This window comes from Nilaparvata lugens, chromosome 5 (genome assembly GCF_014356525.2).
Source record: "Nilaparvata lugens isolate BPH chromosome 5, ASM1435652v1, whole genome shotgun sequence".
In the NCBI taxonomy this organism is placed as follows: domain Eukaryota; kingdom Metazoa; phylum Arthropoda; class Insecta; order Hemiptera; family Delphacidae; genus Nilaparvata; species Nilaparvata lugens.
The window spans coordinates 57,968,821-57,986,850 of record NC_052508.1 but is presented as its reverse complement, the minus strand read 5'-3'; the positions used below and the strand labels follow the sequence as shown (position 1 = coordinate 57,986,850).

The 18,030-nt window shown below is 34.8% G+C and overlaps 1 protein-coding gene across 2 annotated transcripts; it reads left to right on the top strand.

Annotated features, from left to right (window-relative positions):
* Positions 1 to 635: 635 nt before the first annotated feature.
* On the top strand, positions 636 to 17,761 carry LOC111048450 (protein mothers against dpp). 2 transcript variants are annotated; one of them, XM_022334338.2, is made up of 9 exons: positions 636 to 835; positions 3,465 to 3,779; positions 5,372 to 5,543; positions 6,864 to 7,097; positions 8,407 to 8,528; positions 10,827 to 10,832; positions 13,461 to 13,659; positions 15,170 to 15,410; positions 16,148 to 17,761. In XM_022334338.2, exons 2-9 carry the CDS (start codon positions 3,495 to 3,497, stop codon positions 16,305 to 16,307), a joined length of 1,419 nt encoding a protein of 472 aa, XP_022190030.2. In that variant the 5' UTR covers positions 636 to 835; positions 3,465 to 3,494; the 3' UTR covers positions 16,308 to 17,761. The 2 variants fall into 2 exon arrangements, with proteins under 2 accessions (XP_022190030.2, XP_022190031.2); XM_022334339.2 differs by lacking the exon at positions 10,827 to 10,832.
* Positions 17,762 to 18,030: the final 269 nt, after the last annotated feature.

Sequence of the window (18,030 nt, the reverse complement as noted above, 5' to 3'; positions counted from 1 at the left end):
TTCAAGATAACCAGATCAATCGGCCGGATTGGTCTATAGTGGTCAGGAGTGTTACAATACAAACTTCAGTTGCCAGCACCGCCCATTCGTGGGTTCGAACGAGTCCCCACCGGTGGCTTTATCATCTCAATATATTCACCCACGCACTTTCCATTACTACGCAGAAGTAAACATCTCATATGGACATCATCCGCAAAATTATTACCTAGTACCTATTTTTTTTTTAATTATTCAAATTGTATTTTTTACAGAATAATGTTATATCCTTTCTAAATAATGGTATCTATTTCAATTATATTTTATTCTCAAAATATACGCGGTATTCATTACAGTATACTCATTCATTTTGAATTTTTCCGCTCATATTCAAAGCCTCAAAATGTTTAAACGCGGATCAATCAGAGAAAATAGATCTTTTGTTATTTCAAATAAATATCCTATTCTTATATAAATGATCAAACTTATTGAAATTTACAATAGAAATAGATCAAAATAAGGTATATCAAGCATCTGTAAACTTTATTATTCAGTAAGTAATTAGTTGCATTTTTTATACAACAAACACGGCGTAATAATTCTAGAAAGTAGTACCAGACTAGCAGACGCCTACTCGCGATTTGCAAAAACGCCAAACCGTAGCAGAAGAGCAGAACAGCAGAAGCCATCAGTTTGGTTGTTTTGACTTGAGATGTCAAAATTGCAAAACGGCTGTCTTTTTCATATTAGGGCAAATATTAAGCATGTTTCTTTATTTAAATAATTTGTGTACCTTGTATATTCGTAAAAACATCAACCAGCTTTAAATTTACTGTGCTATTGGCTGCAATAATAAACCGTAAGTATAATAAACATTCTTCATTGAAAGATACATTTTTACAATGTAAGCTAGTTACATCGGCTCATGATAGTTTAAAAAATAAACGACTTTTTCTGATTTTTGCAAAGTGTTAAAGAATTGTGATGAGAAAAAGTGGCGCGCAGAAGGATTTAATTGGTTATGGTTGAGAATTTTGTTGATACTGAATTTTAGGTTACATTAATCGATGCTCATTGGAAAACCCAATGATTGTCTTTGAATTAACGTTGTAAGTTATTTTACTACTCGTTATTAACATTATTTTGTTTCTAGAAAATGTGGTTAATTTTGAAACATTGAGTACCTACTCTGTTTTATTGCTGATTTTATTGGTATCAAGCAATAAACTGATGATCCGTCGAAAGTTTACAAAGCTAGCAATAATATAATCATTTCCCGGCTAAAGTGCACGTCCAGTGCCAACATACCTGTCATCAAATTTTTGGTTGGGATCGATTTAGTATGTTATTTTGAGCACAAAATCACAAAAATTAAACGGCGCTCACTACTGTTTTTAAAATAAACTAAGTTCAAAGTAGCAGAACTTTACATGCATTTAACCTATAAGTAGCAACCATAAGAAGCTAAGGTTAGGAAAAGCTTTATGTTAGGAAAGCTTAGGTTAGGAAAAGCTTTGGGTTAGGAAAACTCAGATTAAGGAATATCATAATTTTGATGATTTCAATAATCAAAATGGCTGCTACTCATAGGTTAAATGCGTGTAAAATTGTGTTACTTTGAACTTAGTTTGTTTAAAAAACAATAGTGAGCGCCGTTTAATTTTTGTGATTTTGTGCTCAAAATAACATACTAAATCGATCCCAACCAAAAATTTGATAATAGGTATGTTGGCACTGGACGTGCACTTACACCCATTTCCCAATTTATTCACATGTAGCCTATTTCTATCCTTTTGAGCTTTCTTGATTCAATCATAAATTCAAGACGGATCATAATTTGCTACCGCCAATATTATTTGTATTAGTACCTCCTGACTACATGAACTATGAAATAAACTAAGCTTGCGGAAATATTATATAGCCTTAGTGCAGAATCGCCTTTTGCTTGTCAAGATTGGCATCATAACCTCCACCTCATTACTTTTTGCATAAAATGTTCATCCAATTTTCGTTATTTTTATAAAAATTGTTTCTGTACTTATGTAGGTACCGTAGTTTAAAAATTATTCACACAGTCTCAAGTAGGTGGGTTAGCTTATTGAAGAAATTTAGTAAAAGGAAGCCTTCTAATCACTTGGCAGGGCAAGGCCATTTATGGCACACTTGGCCAATACTTGCCGGCCAGGTTAGCCGAGACGACTAAGGCGTTGCCTTAGACGCTTAGACCTTCAGTCTGTTAGCACGGTCGTGAAATAACTATCTTTCTAAGTTCTAGTTGAAAAATCAAAGATAAATAACGATAACGAGACACCAATGACATTTTCCATCACTAATAAGGAATAAATAGATTCACTTGATTTCCATAGAAAAATACACCAATGTTATACAATATATACTTTAATGTAAGGCAGTACCTGTGAAATATAACTATAGTCTGTTCATTGAAAGAAAAGACAAGAACATGAAGTTTTTGCTTATGTTAGGGTGTGGTCCGTTCTGGTCCCATTGAATGCGTGTATGTGCAAGTGCAGGTCGAATCATGCATGAGCCGAAAAACAAAATTTGAAAAGTGTCATTGAAACACGTTGTGACTTGAATGTAGCTGCTCACACTGACGCACCAGCAAGTCCAAGCGTGTGAGTGTTCCTATTGCTTTTTCCATATTTTGTTTCTCATCCATGGGCTTCTACTTACCCATATACGCATTCAATGTGATCAGATCCTAAGTATAAAAGTGATTACACATATTATCATCTCATTTTATTACTACAATAGCAATGACTCAAATCAGCAAACTTTATGTTGCTATCTCTCCTCTCGATAAACAGTCTATATTGCGTCTAACAACGGTATTGGTTCAAAATCCAATATCGTAATAGAAAATTAAAATTACTATGCTATCAATAACAAACTTATTAGGTATTGATGTCTCTTCTCTTTTGATGAACAGTCTATAGAGCGCGTATAGGATGTTCAAAAACTAATATAATAGAAAAGTAAAACTTCAATTTGTTAAGAAACCCCCACAAATTTGTAGAATTGATGAAAGTAGACTATGCTACATGGTAGCATTTTGATGTTTATTGTAAACTACAATAATTATTATTAAACGAAAATCCCAATCAAATGCTGTAAATCACCCCAAAGACTTCTGCTACTGCAAATATTGACAACAGGGTAAACAGCTAGATGGTTACATTGGCGCTACTATACAAAAATTATTTGTCAGCCCGGTAACAATAATTTTTGTATAGTAGCGCTCATCGAATTTCCATCTAGCTGTTTATCATGTTGTCAATATTTGAAGTAGCAGAAGTCTTTGGGGTGATTCACAGCATTTAATTGGAATTTCGTTTAATGATAATTATTCATTAATTAGCATTTGAACAAATGCAACTTCCAATTTATTTCCATCTGTAAACTACAAAACGTGAACAAACCCCCACAGATTTGTGGAGTTGTTGAAAGTAGACGTGGTTGTGTTGCAGGTGTAGTGCTGTGATGTTAAACTGAGCGCAATGGAGGAGTGCGTGGAAGGTAGTGGTGACGTGAGCGGGACCAATGGCGGGGCAATGTCTTCGCTGAATTCGCTGTTCTCGTTCACGTCGCCGGCCGTGAAGAAGCTGTTGGGCTGGAAGCAGGGGGACGAGGAGGAGAAGTGGGCAGAGAAGGCGGTCGACTCCCTCGTCAAGAAGCTCAAGAAGCAGAAGGGCGCCATTGAGGATCTGGAGCGCGCGCTCAGCTGTCCCGGCCAGCCCAGCAAGTGTGTCACCATTCCCAGGAGTCTCGACGGCCGGCTACAGGTAGTCACCAACACTAGATTATTTATTAGCAATAAAATACTTTATATTAATAAAATCCTACAAATTTGAAGAATTAATGAAAGTTTACTGTGGCACGTGGGGGGGGGGTGGGTCTCCCCTCTTGGAGGAAATACGGGAAAGAATATAGGCCATGTTAGAGATTAAGATATTGTATCTCCCCTTGGAGGAGATACGGGAAAGATGATATGTTAGAGATTAAGATGTTGAATAGGCTAACAAAAATATGTTTTTTCAATTAATAAACTACAGCGTTTATCACTGTGAGAATTGGTTAAATGGGAAGCATATATGTTATTTATAAATGCCCTATCACAACGAATTCGCTACCGCCGCTGGAAAAATCTCTCCCTGTGTTATCAAGTATATCAGTTCACACAGAGCTCGCTTAGCAGGTGGTAGTACTGCCTACTACTACTTGCTGAGAGATGTTTCTTCGCTCGCGTAGCGGATGTGAAGCGAAGCAGTGTGACTTGTCGTATTTGAATATACGGAAAGAGATTTTCATAACAAGCGCATGCGTACAAGTACGTTTCCAGGGTCCTTCGCTAGACACTACCTACAGCCAGTGTGTTTTCCATTCGAATGCTGATTAATTAATCCTGAAAAAGGACGGAGTGAGTAAATTTTGTTGTACAACAAACTTGACCTGTAAAAAGGTTCGAAGAATTTGTGTTCAAAATTTGAAGCTGATTGATCAATTCTCTTAAAAGTTCTAGTCGAACATACAAACAGACAGAAAACGACTTTGGCCTGCAGTAAGTCAAAAGTGAGAACTTCGCTAACGCTCGTTCAACAAACATAAAGAGAAATGCAAAACCATCGACTTGAATCTTGGATCTCACTTCGCTCGGTCAATTACTACTACTACTAATAAGTAACTTATTTTGGTAACTTATGTTGTAGTCTGATATTGTAGTCTTTGGTCTCTCAGGAATAGGTTGAGTAGTAGAGAAGAGTGAAAGGAGAGGAGAATTTATCTTACCCCAATACAGTATATCAACATCCTATACTATTAAACGAGCAATTTATGTTTAGATGTTTATATGTTTGTATTAAACCGTATCTCGAAAACAGCTCTAACGATTCTCACGAAATTCAGAACATAATAGGTCTATAATATAAAGATTCGATTGCACTAGGTCTCATCCCTGGGAAAACTCGCTGAAGGACACTAAAAGAATAATTATTATTCATCCTTTGAAAAACAGCTGATAATAATTATTTCGTCGTCTGTTGATGATGGAAGTTAGTGGGACTGTGTCAAAATTATGACTCAGCTGTTGAATTTTTGTAATCATTCAATCAGGTACTTAGTGCCGGTTCCAAAAAGCCGGGTTATGTTATAATTTCTTCTTTCGTAATAATTTTTTATGCTTTTGGTCCCCGATATTGTCATTTAATCATCATACATGTTTATTAAAAGTTGCTTAACAAAGGTGGAGTGACCTTTCATTTTTTATTGTAGGGTTCAAGACGTTAAACATTTATTACGTTTAAAAGTGGATAGAAATAATAAATGATGATATTTAAGCCTAGCCTATATTGTAATATTTTCTCATGTCTTGTGACAGGTTTCTCACAGAAAAGGTCTGCCGCATGTGATATATTGCCGAGTGTGGCGTTGGCCAGACTTGCAATCTCATCATGAGCTCAAGCCACTTGAACACTGTCAGTATCCGTTTTCTGCCAAGCAGAAAGAAGTTTGCATCAATCCATACCATTATAAGCGAGTTGAAAGTCCAGGTAATTATAAATGTGTTCTTTATTGTTTATTAGATTCGTCTTAGAACTAGTGAGTGAACAGTGCTGTAGGCTCAAGCAATGTACCATTTAAGTTATTGCGAATACAGCTCTTTCGTATATTGATGAATACGTCTCTAATTATTAATTTACAGTTTGAATGGTATACTTCGCACTTATGGCTGAAAATGCATGTTTGCCGGCTCGAGATCTTTGTTTTCAAATTCGAGAACTTGAAGTGTTCGAGAGCTGGCAAAACGTCTGAGACTATCTCTTTTTACTCTTTTTAGGACTCTTTTTACTTTCCTTGCCCTATTACCATAGGTAAGGAAAGTATTGCTTTCCGAAAAAAATTAAGGTACCCCAATTTCTAAATTTATATACGTTTCAAGGTCCCCTGGGTCCAAAAAAGTGGTTTTTGGGTATTGGTCTCTGTGTGTGTGTGTGTGTGTGTGTGTGTGTGTGTCGCGCGTCTGTGTACATATGTCATCTCCCAATAAACGAAATGACTTGAAATTTGGAACTTAAGGTCCTTACACTATAAGGATCCGACACGAACAATTTCGATCAAATGCGATTCAAGATGGCGGCTAAAATGGCGAAAATGCTGTCAAAAACAGGGTTTTTCACGATTTTCTCGAAAACGGCTCCAACGATTTTGATCAAATTTATACCTGGAATAGTCATTGATAGGCTCTATCAACTGCAACAAGTCCTATATCTGTAAAAATTTCAGGAGCTTTGCCCCATCTATGCAAAGTTTGATTTTAGATTCTCAATTATCAGCCTTCATAAACAATTTAAACAAAAAATTTCAAGTGGAAAAGATTGAGTATGAAAATCTCTGCAATTAATGTCCAGTAACATTTCCACCTAGAATTGAAAATAAGCTTGAAATCCGAGAAAATGTGATTATCCAATTGCAAACTGTTGGCAACTGTTGGTTCTATTAAATCATTCACTACGAAGAGATAGCAGACCTCGTGTGTTTCCAGCGTTATTGACCTATCACCAGCTGTCTCATATCTTTGAATAGTAGACTTGAGATGCCCGAGTACACTAGCGTCAGGTGATCAATTTTCTTAACGGCAAGGAAAGTTTTGTGAGTGCGCCACACCAGATTTTTAAGTTCTCTATGAAATATTATTACTATGATAGTTTCTGGCCAATTCACACTTATCTTCACTTATCCACTTTATCAAACAAGTGGACGATAAATTTGGTGAGATTCATCGCCAACTGTCAGTAGAACTGTCTGTTGAATGGGAAGTATTGTAATGTTATTTACAATGAATACTGACCCTAATTGTGTTTTGTTCGCAGTTTTACCGCCAGTGCTGGTTCCGCGACACAGCGAGTTCGCACCGGGCCACTCACTGTTGCCCTTTCAACAGCTGCCCGAGCCAGCCATGCCCCACAATGTGTCCTACTCGACCAGTGGGGGCTTCACCGGCCCCACCCAAGGCCCCCCCGGCCCCACCTCGCCGCTCAGCAGTGTGCCCAGTCCCACCACCATCTCTAACCCACACAGTCCCTTCACTGCCAATGGATTGCCAGGTAACAAATCAATCACCTTACTGTTTAAATCATTATCCAAATCAAATTTATTTCCAATGCTTATGAAACATTTTAGTCATTCACTCATTTATTCACTTATTTATTGTTCATTTATTTACTCTTCTATTGATTTATACATACGCAAATCATACATACTAGTTAATTGTCTTTTAAATAATACACCAATTGATTGGGTAATAATTATTTATCAGATTAATTTATCGTTTGCAAATTGAAGGAATGTGTTTTGGGGCCCTAACGCGAGTTGCTAGCCACAAGGGAATAATCGGACCAAGAACAACAATCATTACACAACTGTTTTCAGTTATTATCAACAAAAAATAATCTAAAACAAACAAAGGCCTGCAAGCCGTTATTTTCTAGACACCCACCGTTTTACAATTTTAACCGAAATCGTTTCAAATTTTTATCAACACATAAACCGAACACAGTTCGTAAGTGAAGTAGGATGTCGATAGTTGCAGTAAAGTAGCAAGTATTACAAGGTGCGTACAGACTTATGCGCCACGAACACGCGTATTCCACAGCTGATACTATGCTTACTACATCTGTATATGAACAAAAACTGTAAGATTCACATATAATATGATTATAGCATCTGAATTCGTACAGAAACTGTTAAGATTCAGATATATGATTTATTATATCTGTATTTGTACAGAAACTGTCAAGATACACATATATAATAAGCACAGCATATAAATTCAGTGATAAAAACATAAACTATTTTTTGAAACTATTATCTGTATAAAAATTTAGGAAACTGACTGTTTCAGGCTGAGCCTGTTTACTGTTGTATCAAAATTTGGGAAACTGACAGTATTGCACTGAGCCTGTTAATCCATTCACAATCATTCATATGATTTGTGCATTTGGAAAAATATAAATAAATAGTTCACTTCTTAATTGACGGAAGATCATACTATTCATTTATTTATACATTGATAAATACAATATCATTCTCTAACTATGAATGATTGGAAAAGGAACAACAGGATTAAAGCCAAAAACTGTTCCTTTCCCAAATTTAGATAGGAAAATTGGGTTCGAGCATAATCATATTGGCTGCTTGGGTCAAGTTCTATTATCTGCTATAGATTCAAGATAACGTATACTGCTGATAAATGAATAATTGTTATTGTTAACTGGAGAAAGTATTATAAATATTACAGGAAGTTTACCCCCATAGATTTCTTTTTGTGCTTTTCAAAGGATGACTACTGTTATTTCTTTGATACTTCTTGGGTTCTTCTATTTTTAATGTTGATTTTTGGTTGTTTTTTCGCAGAAACACCACCACCCACTTACAGTCCGCCGGATGAGAGCCAGCAGTCAGCCACGCCCTCACACCCAGAGACCACACCCATGGAGACAACCACTACAGTCGAAGTTGCACCCGTCTCCTATCAGGTCAGTCAACAAACATTCTCAAAATATCATTCCTATTTTATTCGAGAAATAAAATTTTTATTTGAATTATGGATGGAAATTAGCTACAGTAAACTTCACTGCAATGAGCATTGGTTGACTGGGAAGTATTAATAAGAAATGCTGACAAATTGAAGTGAATCTCTCTATTGTAAACAAAAATTCTCCAAATCAATAGAATAGAATAGAATAGCTTTATTAGCCTCAATAGTACACAAACCACTCTCTGTCTCAGACAGCACCGTATCGCGCATGCGTTAGCAACGGGTTTTCCCGTTCCATTCAGTCAGTTCTTTGAATGTAACGTTCTTTGTGATGATGGTTACCGAGCACTGTAACTGGAGCCAATCGTCATTCTATTTGATGAAGATATTATTATCCAATGATGATTTATCATTAAATTCAATATAATAATCAATATATTATCATTTTATTTAATAAAAGAAAGAGTACTTTTGAAAAATATAATTAATAAAATATAACAGTTGTTATTTAACTGATGTTAAAAAACACTATAACTAAGTCAGCATATTGTCATTTCAAAACAAAAACCGAACCCCCAACCACCCCTTTTACATTTAAAACATCAATAAACATAACTATTTGTGAAAACCTCCTATCCCTTCCAGCATATTGCAATTTCAAAGCAAAATCCTAACCTATCTTTCCACCTTTGAAATATCAAAAAGCATAATTCTACCTGGACCCTGGCCCTTTCTAGCATATTGCAATTTTAAAGCAAAACCCTAATCTATTATAATAAAACATTATTAAATATAACCTAAATAAAACCTAACCCCTAACTCTTTCACATTTGTTGAACAATAGACAGGATAGCAACACCATTGCAAATCGTACATTACCATTATAACGTAGACCTCACTATAGATACTCAAAGAATACTTTTGAATAACTATGTTATAACTGTGACTGTTGCTGGCCGTTACTCTGTTTCTGAGACAAAGAGAAGCTGCTCAATAGTACATCACAATTTGACATATAGGCCAGTCAACTCAATATAATACAGCACAATTAAAACGTTCAATAAAACACTACAATAAACAGTCACAGTACATTGGACTCAAATTTAAATATACATTACATACAGATCATAATATACAATAATACACATTATTCAAAAATATACATTCTTTTTAATTCATTTCAAAAAAGCTTGGACATATTTTTTTCTCCATATATTTTTTGACAGAGTAGGAGGGATTATCTACGAGAAATTTTTCTAACACGTTTCTAAACCTTTTGTAATTAAGTTGTCTTATTTCAAAGGGCAGTCTATTCATAATTTTGATTGCGGAATTAGTGGGGCTTTGATCTGTCTTGTGGAGAATAGCACTAATCCGAATAGACCCTAAGTTGTTCAATAGTAAGATTGGCGGCTTACCGGGCAAACAAATGAAAGTTGAGGAAGGAAAAAATTGTTATTCAACACTCATCTGTACTTTTGGAATTATTATAAAGAATTTTGGACCAAGTTTTGTTCACAAACAACTTAGTGCTCAGTTTAGCGTAATCTATTTTTTATGCAATATTTCCCTCTTGACAATATTCACTTAATAGCCTATTTATGTGAGGAGAAATCGAATAATGGTCAGTTATATATGTCTTCAAGATATTGCTCTTTGTATCCTATCACCAATCTATCATTATATCTTGAAAAGATATGATCGATGCAAGACCTCTGTGACTGGTATTACCTTTTATAAGAGATCTTAAACTATTTTCACTCAAAATATTAATGTATTCGGCAATAGATTTATCAAAGTGATTCAAGTTTAAATTCAATCACCTGTTAAACTGAATATATCAATATTATTAGGAATGCTACTTATGTATTTGTCTAAACTAGCCAAAATTCATAAATTTTCCATTCGGTGAACATCAGACTCCTATCAATATCAATAACTCCTCACTTCATACTTCGACATCGAGACAAATATAATTACATTCATAGATATCGCAGCTCAGTTACTTACTTGAATTTATAGCTTTCATAGTTTATTGTTTATAGTTTATTTATTGTTTATAGTCTATTGTTTATAGTTTATTGTTTATAGTTTATTGTTTTTTAGTTTATTGTTTCATAACCAGGAATGTTGAAGAAAAAGAGAGAATCATCAGCGATCCATATCTCTGTGAGCACAATAATGCCATACATAGTTTTACAATGTTCAGGGCAGCATAGAAACTCATTGAAACTTTTATTTTATTATTTACTATTATTATTTTTTTTATTCCTAATTGATTTTATTTGCTTTTCAGAATATGGTAAGGCAATCCTTGTGTTATTTTCTTCCAAATTTTAAGTGATCACACAGTCCAAAATAAGGTTAGTCTTTCACGCACAAGTTCTATACAAATTTTGTCCGAAATTGTGGTGTTATATTAATTATTATTTTTTTATTAAAATATTAATTTAATCATTCATAAATAAAATATTATTTAAATAATTTTTCATCCAGTATAATATTTTATGAAGTTGTGAATGGAATGTTGGTATGATTGGATGACATCAGATAGTGTATAAGTTGATTTTGGCGGTAAAAGGGGGAAAAAATAGTGATTGAAAAAATGGTTGTAAAACTTTTCCGATTACTGACTGTATGATTTGTTCAATTAAATGAACTTGAATAGTTGTTTTTCATGTAAGCTACAATCAAAATAGAAGAGTATGAAGATGAAGTGTGAAAGTTATTCATGAAACGTGAGTTTATTTGTGGAAATTGGTCAAAAAAGAAATGCCATTGAAATGGTTGTAGGCCTAATTAATGTTAAAAGCTGATTCTAATAATGAATGCTCATTTTTAGTATGCCATATTTAAACTATTAATATTGAATTAGGATTGATTGTATTAATAAATTAATTAGAAATATTTCCCTCAATTATCACCTGTAACAAGAAAATATTCAGTTATTTGAGAAAATTTAAAACCATGGAAGAAACACAAATTTTACATACTAAAGCTCAGCTATTTTTACTACGTATGTCCATTACAAGGATATCAATAGAACTTTGCATCTGGGGAATCGCAAGAGGTAACATAATTCAGATAGTCATTTATCTCATCAGACGAAAGATTATCCTTATCGTGCAATTCAAAAAGATACTCTTCTTCCATGAAGATTTATTGACATTCTTAGAAATGAATAAAACCGTTTAATCCGTGACTGGCCATCTGGCTTAGATAAGATTTAAACACAAAGATTTATTGATATATTATTATAAATGAATAAGACAATTTAACCCGTGACTGGCCATCTGGCGTAGATAAGAATCAGACACTCTGTCATCAAGCTGAATTTATTACAGTTGATATCTCAAGTGAAAATTAAATTCTTTGCTTTGAAGGGAGTTATCAAGCAGTCGTTATTGTCAAGAAATTCTACTATCTGAATTCTGTGTAATCTGTGCACTTGCCAAAATAATAAATTCAATACTTCCAGCAGAACAGATGACAGACGTTTATCATTAAATCATTCACCGGGAAACCAGGCGTTTGGCCCACATCTTTAACTATGGCAATAGAATTTTCTCCTTTCTGTACCGGTACATCATAAATTTCGTCACGAATAATGCTCAGCCTAGTCGATCCTCAACTGGTCAGCAAAATAACCAATCAACATTATTTTCACCTCTAAGTTCATTAACCGTCTGGACCAACTTCGAGATTTCTTCCTTCTGGTCTCACTTTTTTTCAGCAAATATATTTAGTCATTACTGTGAATGGAAAACATAAATATAATTTTATAATAAACTTGCAGGTAACCCGTGCTTTGCACCGGAAAAATGTGGTGTTGTAAAATGCACTTTCCTTATGTACAGGAAACATAATAATTATTTATTATTTTGTTCAAAATACATGGATAATCTCAATAAGAGTTGAACATTTTCAGAAAAAAATGAGTTTGATGGGTCTCGAACCATTACCTCCGTAAACAAAGCCATAGTGCATGACAGGTGGATGATGGTAACATCAGCCCCTCCTAAGCTCCTACACCAATAAAAACACTAGCTGATATAGATCAGCTGAAATAAAATTTTTATTGGTGTAGGAGCCCTACCTGTGCTGATGTCACCAGAATGCACGATGGCTTTGTTCACGGGGGTAGTGCTCGAACCCGCAACCTGTGATTATAGTGTGGTCCACGTTATAATGGCAGTGGATAAAGATAGAAGAATAGCGATGCCAATTCTCTGCATTGGTTAATTATATTTCTACACTGTCAAAAACATAATTGTCATCGTTGTGGACCTAGAAAAGGATAGTACCACCGGCTTTGTCGAATGATAGACAAGGATAGCAAAACTAAAGTTGTGGTTCATGGCCCCTCTTACGGTGAAATTAAGTAGGTGGTATTGTGCGGTACATTTTAAACTGTTGGTTGAATGGGAAGTGCAAAACCAAAGTTGATCAAATACTGTCATTATAACGTGGACCGCACTATAGTGAACCGCGCGCGTTACCATCTAAGCTACGGGGTCACTTGGAGTAAGCCCGGTTTGATTGGGCTTTTATAGTTACGTAGACTTTGAATAACAAATTGAATAAATTTTTTCATTCATTAAATTTAAATCAGTTAATTAATAGCAATAAAAATATGTCTATTTCCATCCTCGGTAAATTCAGGTTAATCAGTTCAGTAGTTCAGACGTGATGATGCGTCATTTGTCTATTTCCTTTCCCGTACATGTATGAGCCAATCCTTTATAGATAAATATTAATATTATAAATAATACAAGTCGTTATAATATGTAAGAAAATTGAATTATATGTGGCAGTTCTCTTGTGCAATGTGAAAATAAGTGCAAAATTATTGTTGTAGCTCAAATTTATTTCAAGTTTGTTTTGCTATGAATTTCCTTTTCGCATGATGAATTGAGTTATTGGATTTCAGGAGCCGCCCTACTGGGCGAGTATAGCCTACTACGAGTTGAACTGTCGCGTTGGCGAGGTGTTCCACTGTCAGAACCACTCAGTGATCGTCGACGGATTCACCAATCCAAGCAATAACCAGAACCGCTTCTGTCTCGGCCAACTCTCCAATGTCAATCGCAATTCCACCATAGAAAACACAAGGCGGCACATAGGAAAAGGTAACAATGATTGTTGATTTGTTATGTTTGTATTGCAGGTATTTTTCGTAAAAAGATGAATAAATCATTCAACACTCATTCGCACTCGTTCCATTACTAGTCCAGTCACTATATACATTGGTGCTTGCAATTTATATTGTAGTTATGATTTTAATATATTATTTGGATACATGAGTGAAGTCCAGAACCAATTTCTTCATGCAAAATTTCCTTGTGCTAGATACAGAGTGGCCCAAAAACCTCGTATTTTCGATTCATTTTCCAGTTTTCAGCTATTTCTTCCAAGTCCAGTAATTGGATGGAAAAATTTGCTCTCGCCTTTTTTTAGATTATAAAATTCTGAATAAAATGAGATAATTCGGAACTCTCTATCACCAATGAGTACTGACTTATGATTTTTCAAAAATGAGTAAAATTCAAACTCTTTATGGGTTCTGTTGAACCCATAAAAACGCAGGTGTAATTATTTTATGATCAATATAATTATTAGTTAGTTTTATTTGATATTTTCTTCCGGGATTTTAAATTTCCATCCAAAATGTCATGTTTATCCTTAAACGTGTGTACGAGTACATCACAAACTGATTTATTCTGTGCAATTTATTTTATTATTATTTTTGTACGTAGGATGTTGAGGATGGCGGCTATGATTTGGTCGATATGTGTCTGGTTTCAATCGAATAATTTGTAAATGTGGGCTCTGATTTTATATTCAACACCCGTATTCTCCAGACCTCGGATTGAAACTCCTTTCAATTTGTAAATAAGTGAAAAAACGCAATGGTATTTAAACTCTTAGGGCCGGTTTCCGAGCTCGGGATTTGGCTAAGTTCTAGACTTCAAACAGCTGGAGTCAGAAAATTTGCTTTCAAAAACGGGGTGTAGTCGTAGTAATTGACATAGTCACGTTTTAATTAAATTTCGAAAAACTAGAAAATTGAGCAAAAAATAGAATAAAGAGAGAATAGTGTAAAGTTTCAGCTATTTTGAAGTATTTAGGAATGTTTAATTTCGTCAAGGAAAAGCGTCTCCAATAAATTATAGAAATGAGAAAATAAAAACTACGACTACTGTCATAAAAACTGCGACTACGCCCCGTTTTGGAAAGCCAATTTTGTGCTGTTTAAAGTCTAGAACTTAGCTAAATCCCGAGCTCGGAAACCAACCCTTAATATTCAAATCACCCAGTCTTTTAGAAACATTGTGCAAAATATTCGTTATGTTGTGAACTATCTCTCATGTCAACACTTGATAACTCAGCTAAATACTGTTGGAAATGAATTCTGGGCAAACCAATTTCAATTAGCAATTAGTAATAATTATTGTGGATCATGTCAACCGAAAATACTCATTTATCTAATATACTGTAATTTATTTGAAATCAACTCGATTACACCTACTTGTCAATTTTCAGTATCATTTCAGCCAATTTTAATTGTTAGACTATATTAAAAATCACTTGAATATTAGTAATCTTCTTTCTTAACTAGTTATTTTTGTGTGTGATCAGGCGTGCATCTGTACTACGTGGGTGGAGAAGTGTATGCCGAGTGCCTGTCAGACTCGGCAATCTTCGTGCAGTCGAGGAACTGCAATCACCACCACAGCTTCCACCTCAGCACCGTCTGCAAGATTCCTGCCGGCTGTGCGCTCAAAATATTCAATAATCAAGAGTTTGCTCAGCTGCTGTCGCAAAGCGTCAACCATGGCTTTGAGGCTGTCTACGAGTTGACAAAAATGTGCACAATAAGGTAAATATCGAAAAGTTGATCTCTGTTTTGAGACAGAACATCAATTTAATCATTTCTAGTTGAACATCAAGGTGGGCTTAGCTTGCTAGGCTCATATCTGTGCGTAAATGTACTCTGCCATCCTCTATAGAAAAAAGATAAACAGCATCATCAGAGATGTTCTTTCTGAAATAAAAAGTAGGATATTTGTTTTCTTTTCTTATCAAAAGTAAAAGAGCACATTATTCTTATAGAAGAACATTGCGATTGCACTGTGACAATTCAACTAAGTAGAAAAAGGTATTAAAGTGAGGTATTAAAGTGTGTCAACTAATTAGCAAAGTAACCAATATTTATGAAGTTGAAAATGGTTGACGATTGTTTCAAACTCAAAAACTTTTTTAATCTTGAATCAAGCTACAATGAGTTGATGTTAACAAATTAGCAAAAGTAACCAATATTTATAAAATAAAAAATAGTTGATAACGATATGGGCCAAGCTACATAAAGCGTTTTTCAGGCGTTTTTGCACTGATGGGAGTCGATGAAGCAGGGCAGTAAGCTCTCTGATTGATTAATTACAAGCTGATTCCCGAACGTCAAACCAATCAGCTGATAATCAGCCAATCGGAGAGCTTCCTGCACTGCTGACTTGTCCGCTGCCAGTATAAAAACGCTTCATGTGGCTAGACTCTAATTGTTTTAAATTGAGTGACCTTGAATTAAGCAACAATGATGATGTGCTGGTTTGGATCCAGGATGTCGTTTGTGAAAGGATGGGGAGCAGAGTATCACCGGCAAGACGTGACCAGCACTCCCTGCTGGATAGAGATCCATCTGCACGGACCGCTGCAGTGGCTGGACAAGGTGCTCACCCAGATGGGATCGCCCCACAACCCCATCTCATCTGTGTCTTAAGGTATGCCAATTATGGAAGTACCAAGTCATATGCAACTGTACTCGCCAAGAATCTTTAGAGGTAAGACTTCTCCGAGTGATACGCAAATGGACTCACTATCAGATCTCATCTGTTTCTTAAGGTGTGCCATCCATAAATGTTATGGTAATCACAAATCAATCGTCGATAATAATATACAAGACTATAAAGTGTACTCGCCAAGTATCTTTAGGGGTCAGACTTCTCCGAATGGAAAATTGACCCATAATCAGATCTCATCTGTTTCTTAAGGTGTGCCTACCATAACTGTTATCTGTTATGGTAATCACAAATTAGTCGTCGATAATAATTGAAATTTTGGCGTTGAGCGAGCCAAAACTATATTTACTATGAACTCTCCTCATAATCAGTACATTTAGAGAAATGTGTTTAATGGAAAAAATGTATAATCAATTTTGTTTTAAGTAAGTTTTAGATCTCTTCATAGGTTATGTCAGTAATAGCTATTGTGAAAATCACAAATCAATATTGACGAGTCTATTGAGGGAGATTTTGGTGTTGAGTGAGCTGAAATTACTAAAAATAAGTGATTTTATTAACTAACTCACTATTTGTATTATAGACCATATTCAAACGATTTTCGAAGAAATTCTTGGCCAATCACGCTTTGGTTGCCAATGAGAACGATTCGAATGCCTCATGTTTGGCTAATAATTTTTTAAAAAATCGTTTATAAATACGTCTCTATTTTTTAGGTTTGGTATTCACCATGTAGCACTGACTTGAACTTATTAAATAGTAAATTTACTATTTAAAGATAGCTATTGCTATCATTCATGATCTCCATTATTGTAATTGAAAGATTACAATACTTTCAGTGTTGTGTATGTTTGGAGGTACCAAAATGACTGTTTCAAATTTCTCTTGTTTGGTTCCAACAAACTTGATCAATAATTTCCAATCCTGGATCAGCCCAATCTTAAGATGGTACTGATTCAAGATGGTTGATCCTAGTCAGTGGAACTCAACATTTGTGAGGTTAATCTTATAAGTCCCATAATATATGCATCATCAGCGTTTGAAGAGCATACATGCTTTAATGGTTAAAACTCAAAATTAAACCAGAGATTTGCTCATACCAGCTTGAACTTTCAAGTGCAGTTTTGACTGGGTCTAGAGTAAACTTTAGATTTTAAAGTTTAAATAATCTTTAAAGTGTGAAAATGGACTTAATTTTAGAAAAGTGAAATCATAACCCTAATTCGGACTTTTAAAATGTTATCTAAATCTGGGAGAGAAATAGTACAAGGAATATCCTTAGTTTTTCTCTCCCAAACAGTGTTTCTTTGTAGAATTTATAAATAAATAAATCAGAATAATGTATTTACGAGTAATGTAGAGTTGAGCATAACCCAAATTTTATGAAAAATATAAATTTGCAGTACACGATTTCAGACTATTCTGAAATGATAGTCTACAATCTACAAGATTGTAAATGTTCTTGTAGGCATTTCGATAGTCTTTGTTAGTATTCTCATTGAATTACAATATGGAGCTAGGAGTGGGTGATAATTCCATAATAAAAATTTGGATTCTCCAACGTCCTCAGTTGCTCAGTAGGGGGGGTGACGAATTTGTGTCATATCCATTATAAATCCTTCAGTTGTACTCGTATTGGTGGTTGTTTTGGTGCCAAATAGTTATAGACGCGTGGAACACATCCTGGGGTTTTAGTGAGTCAAT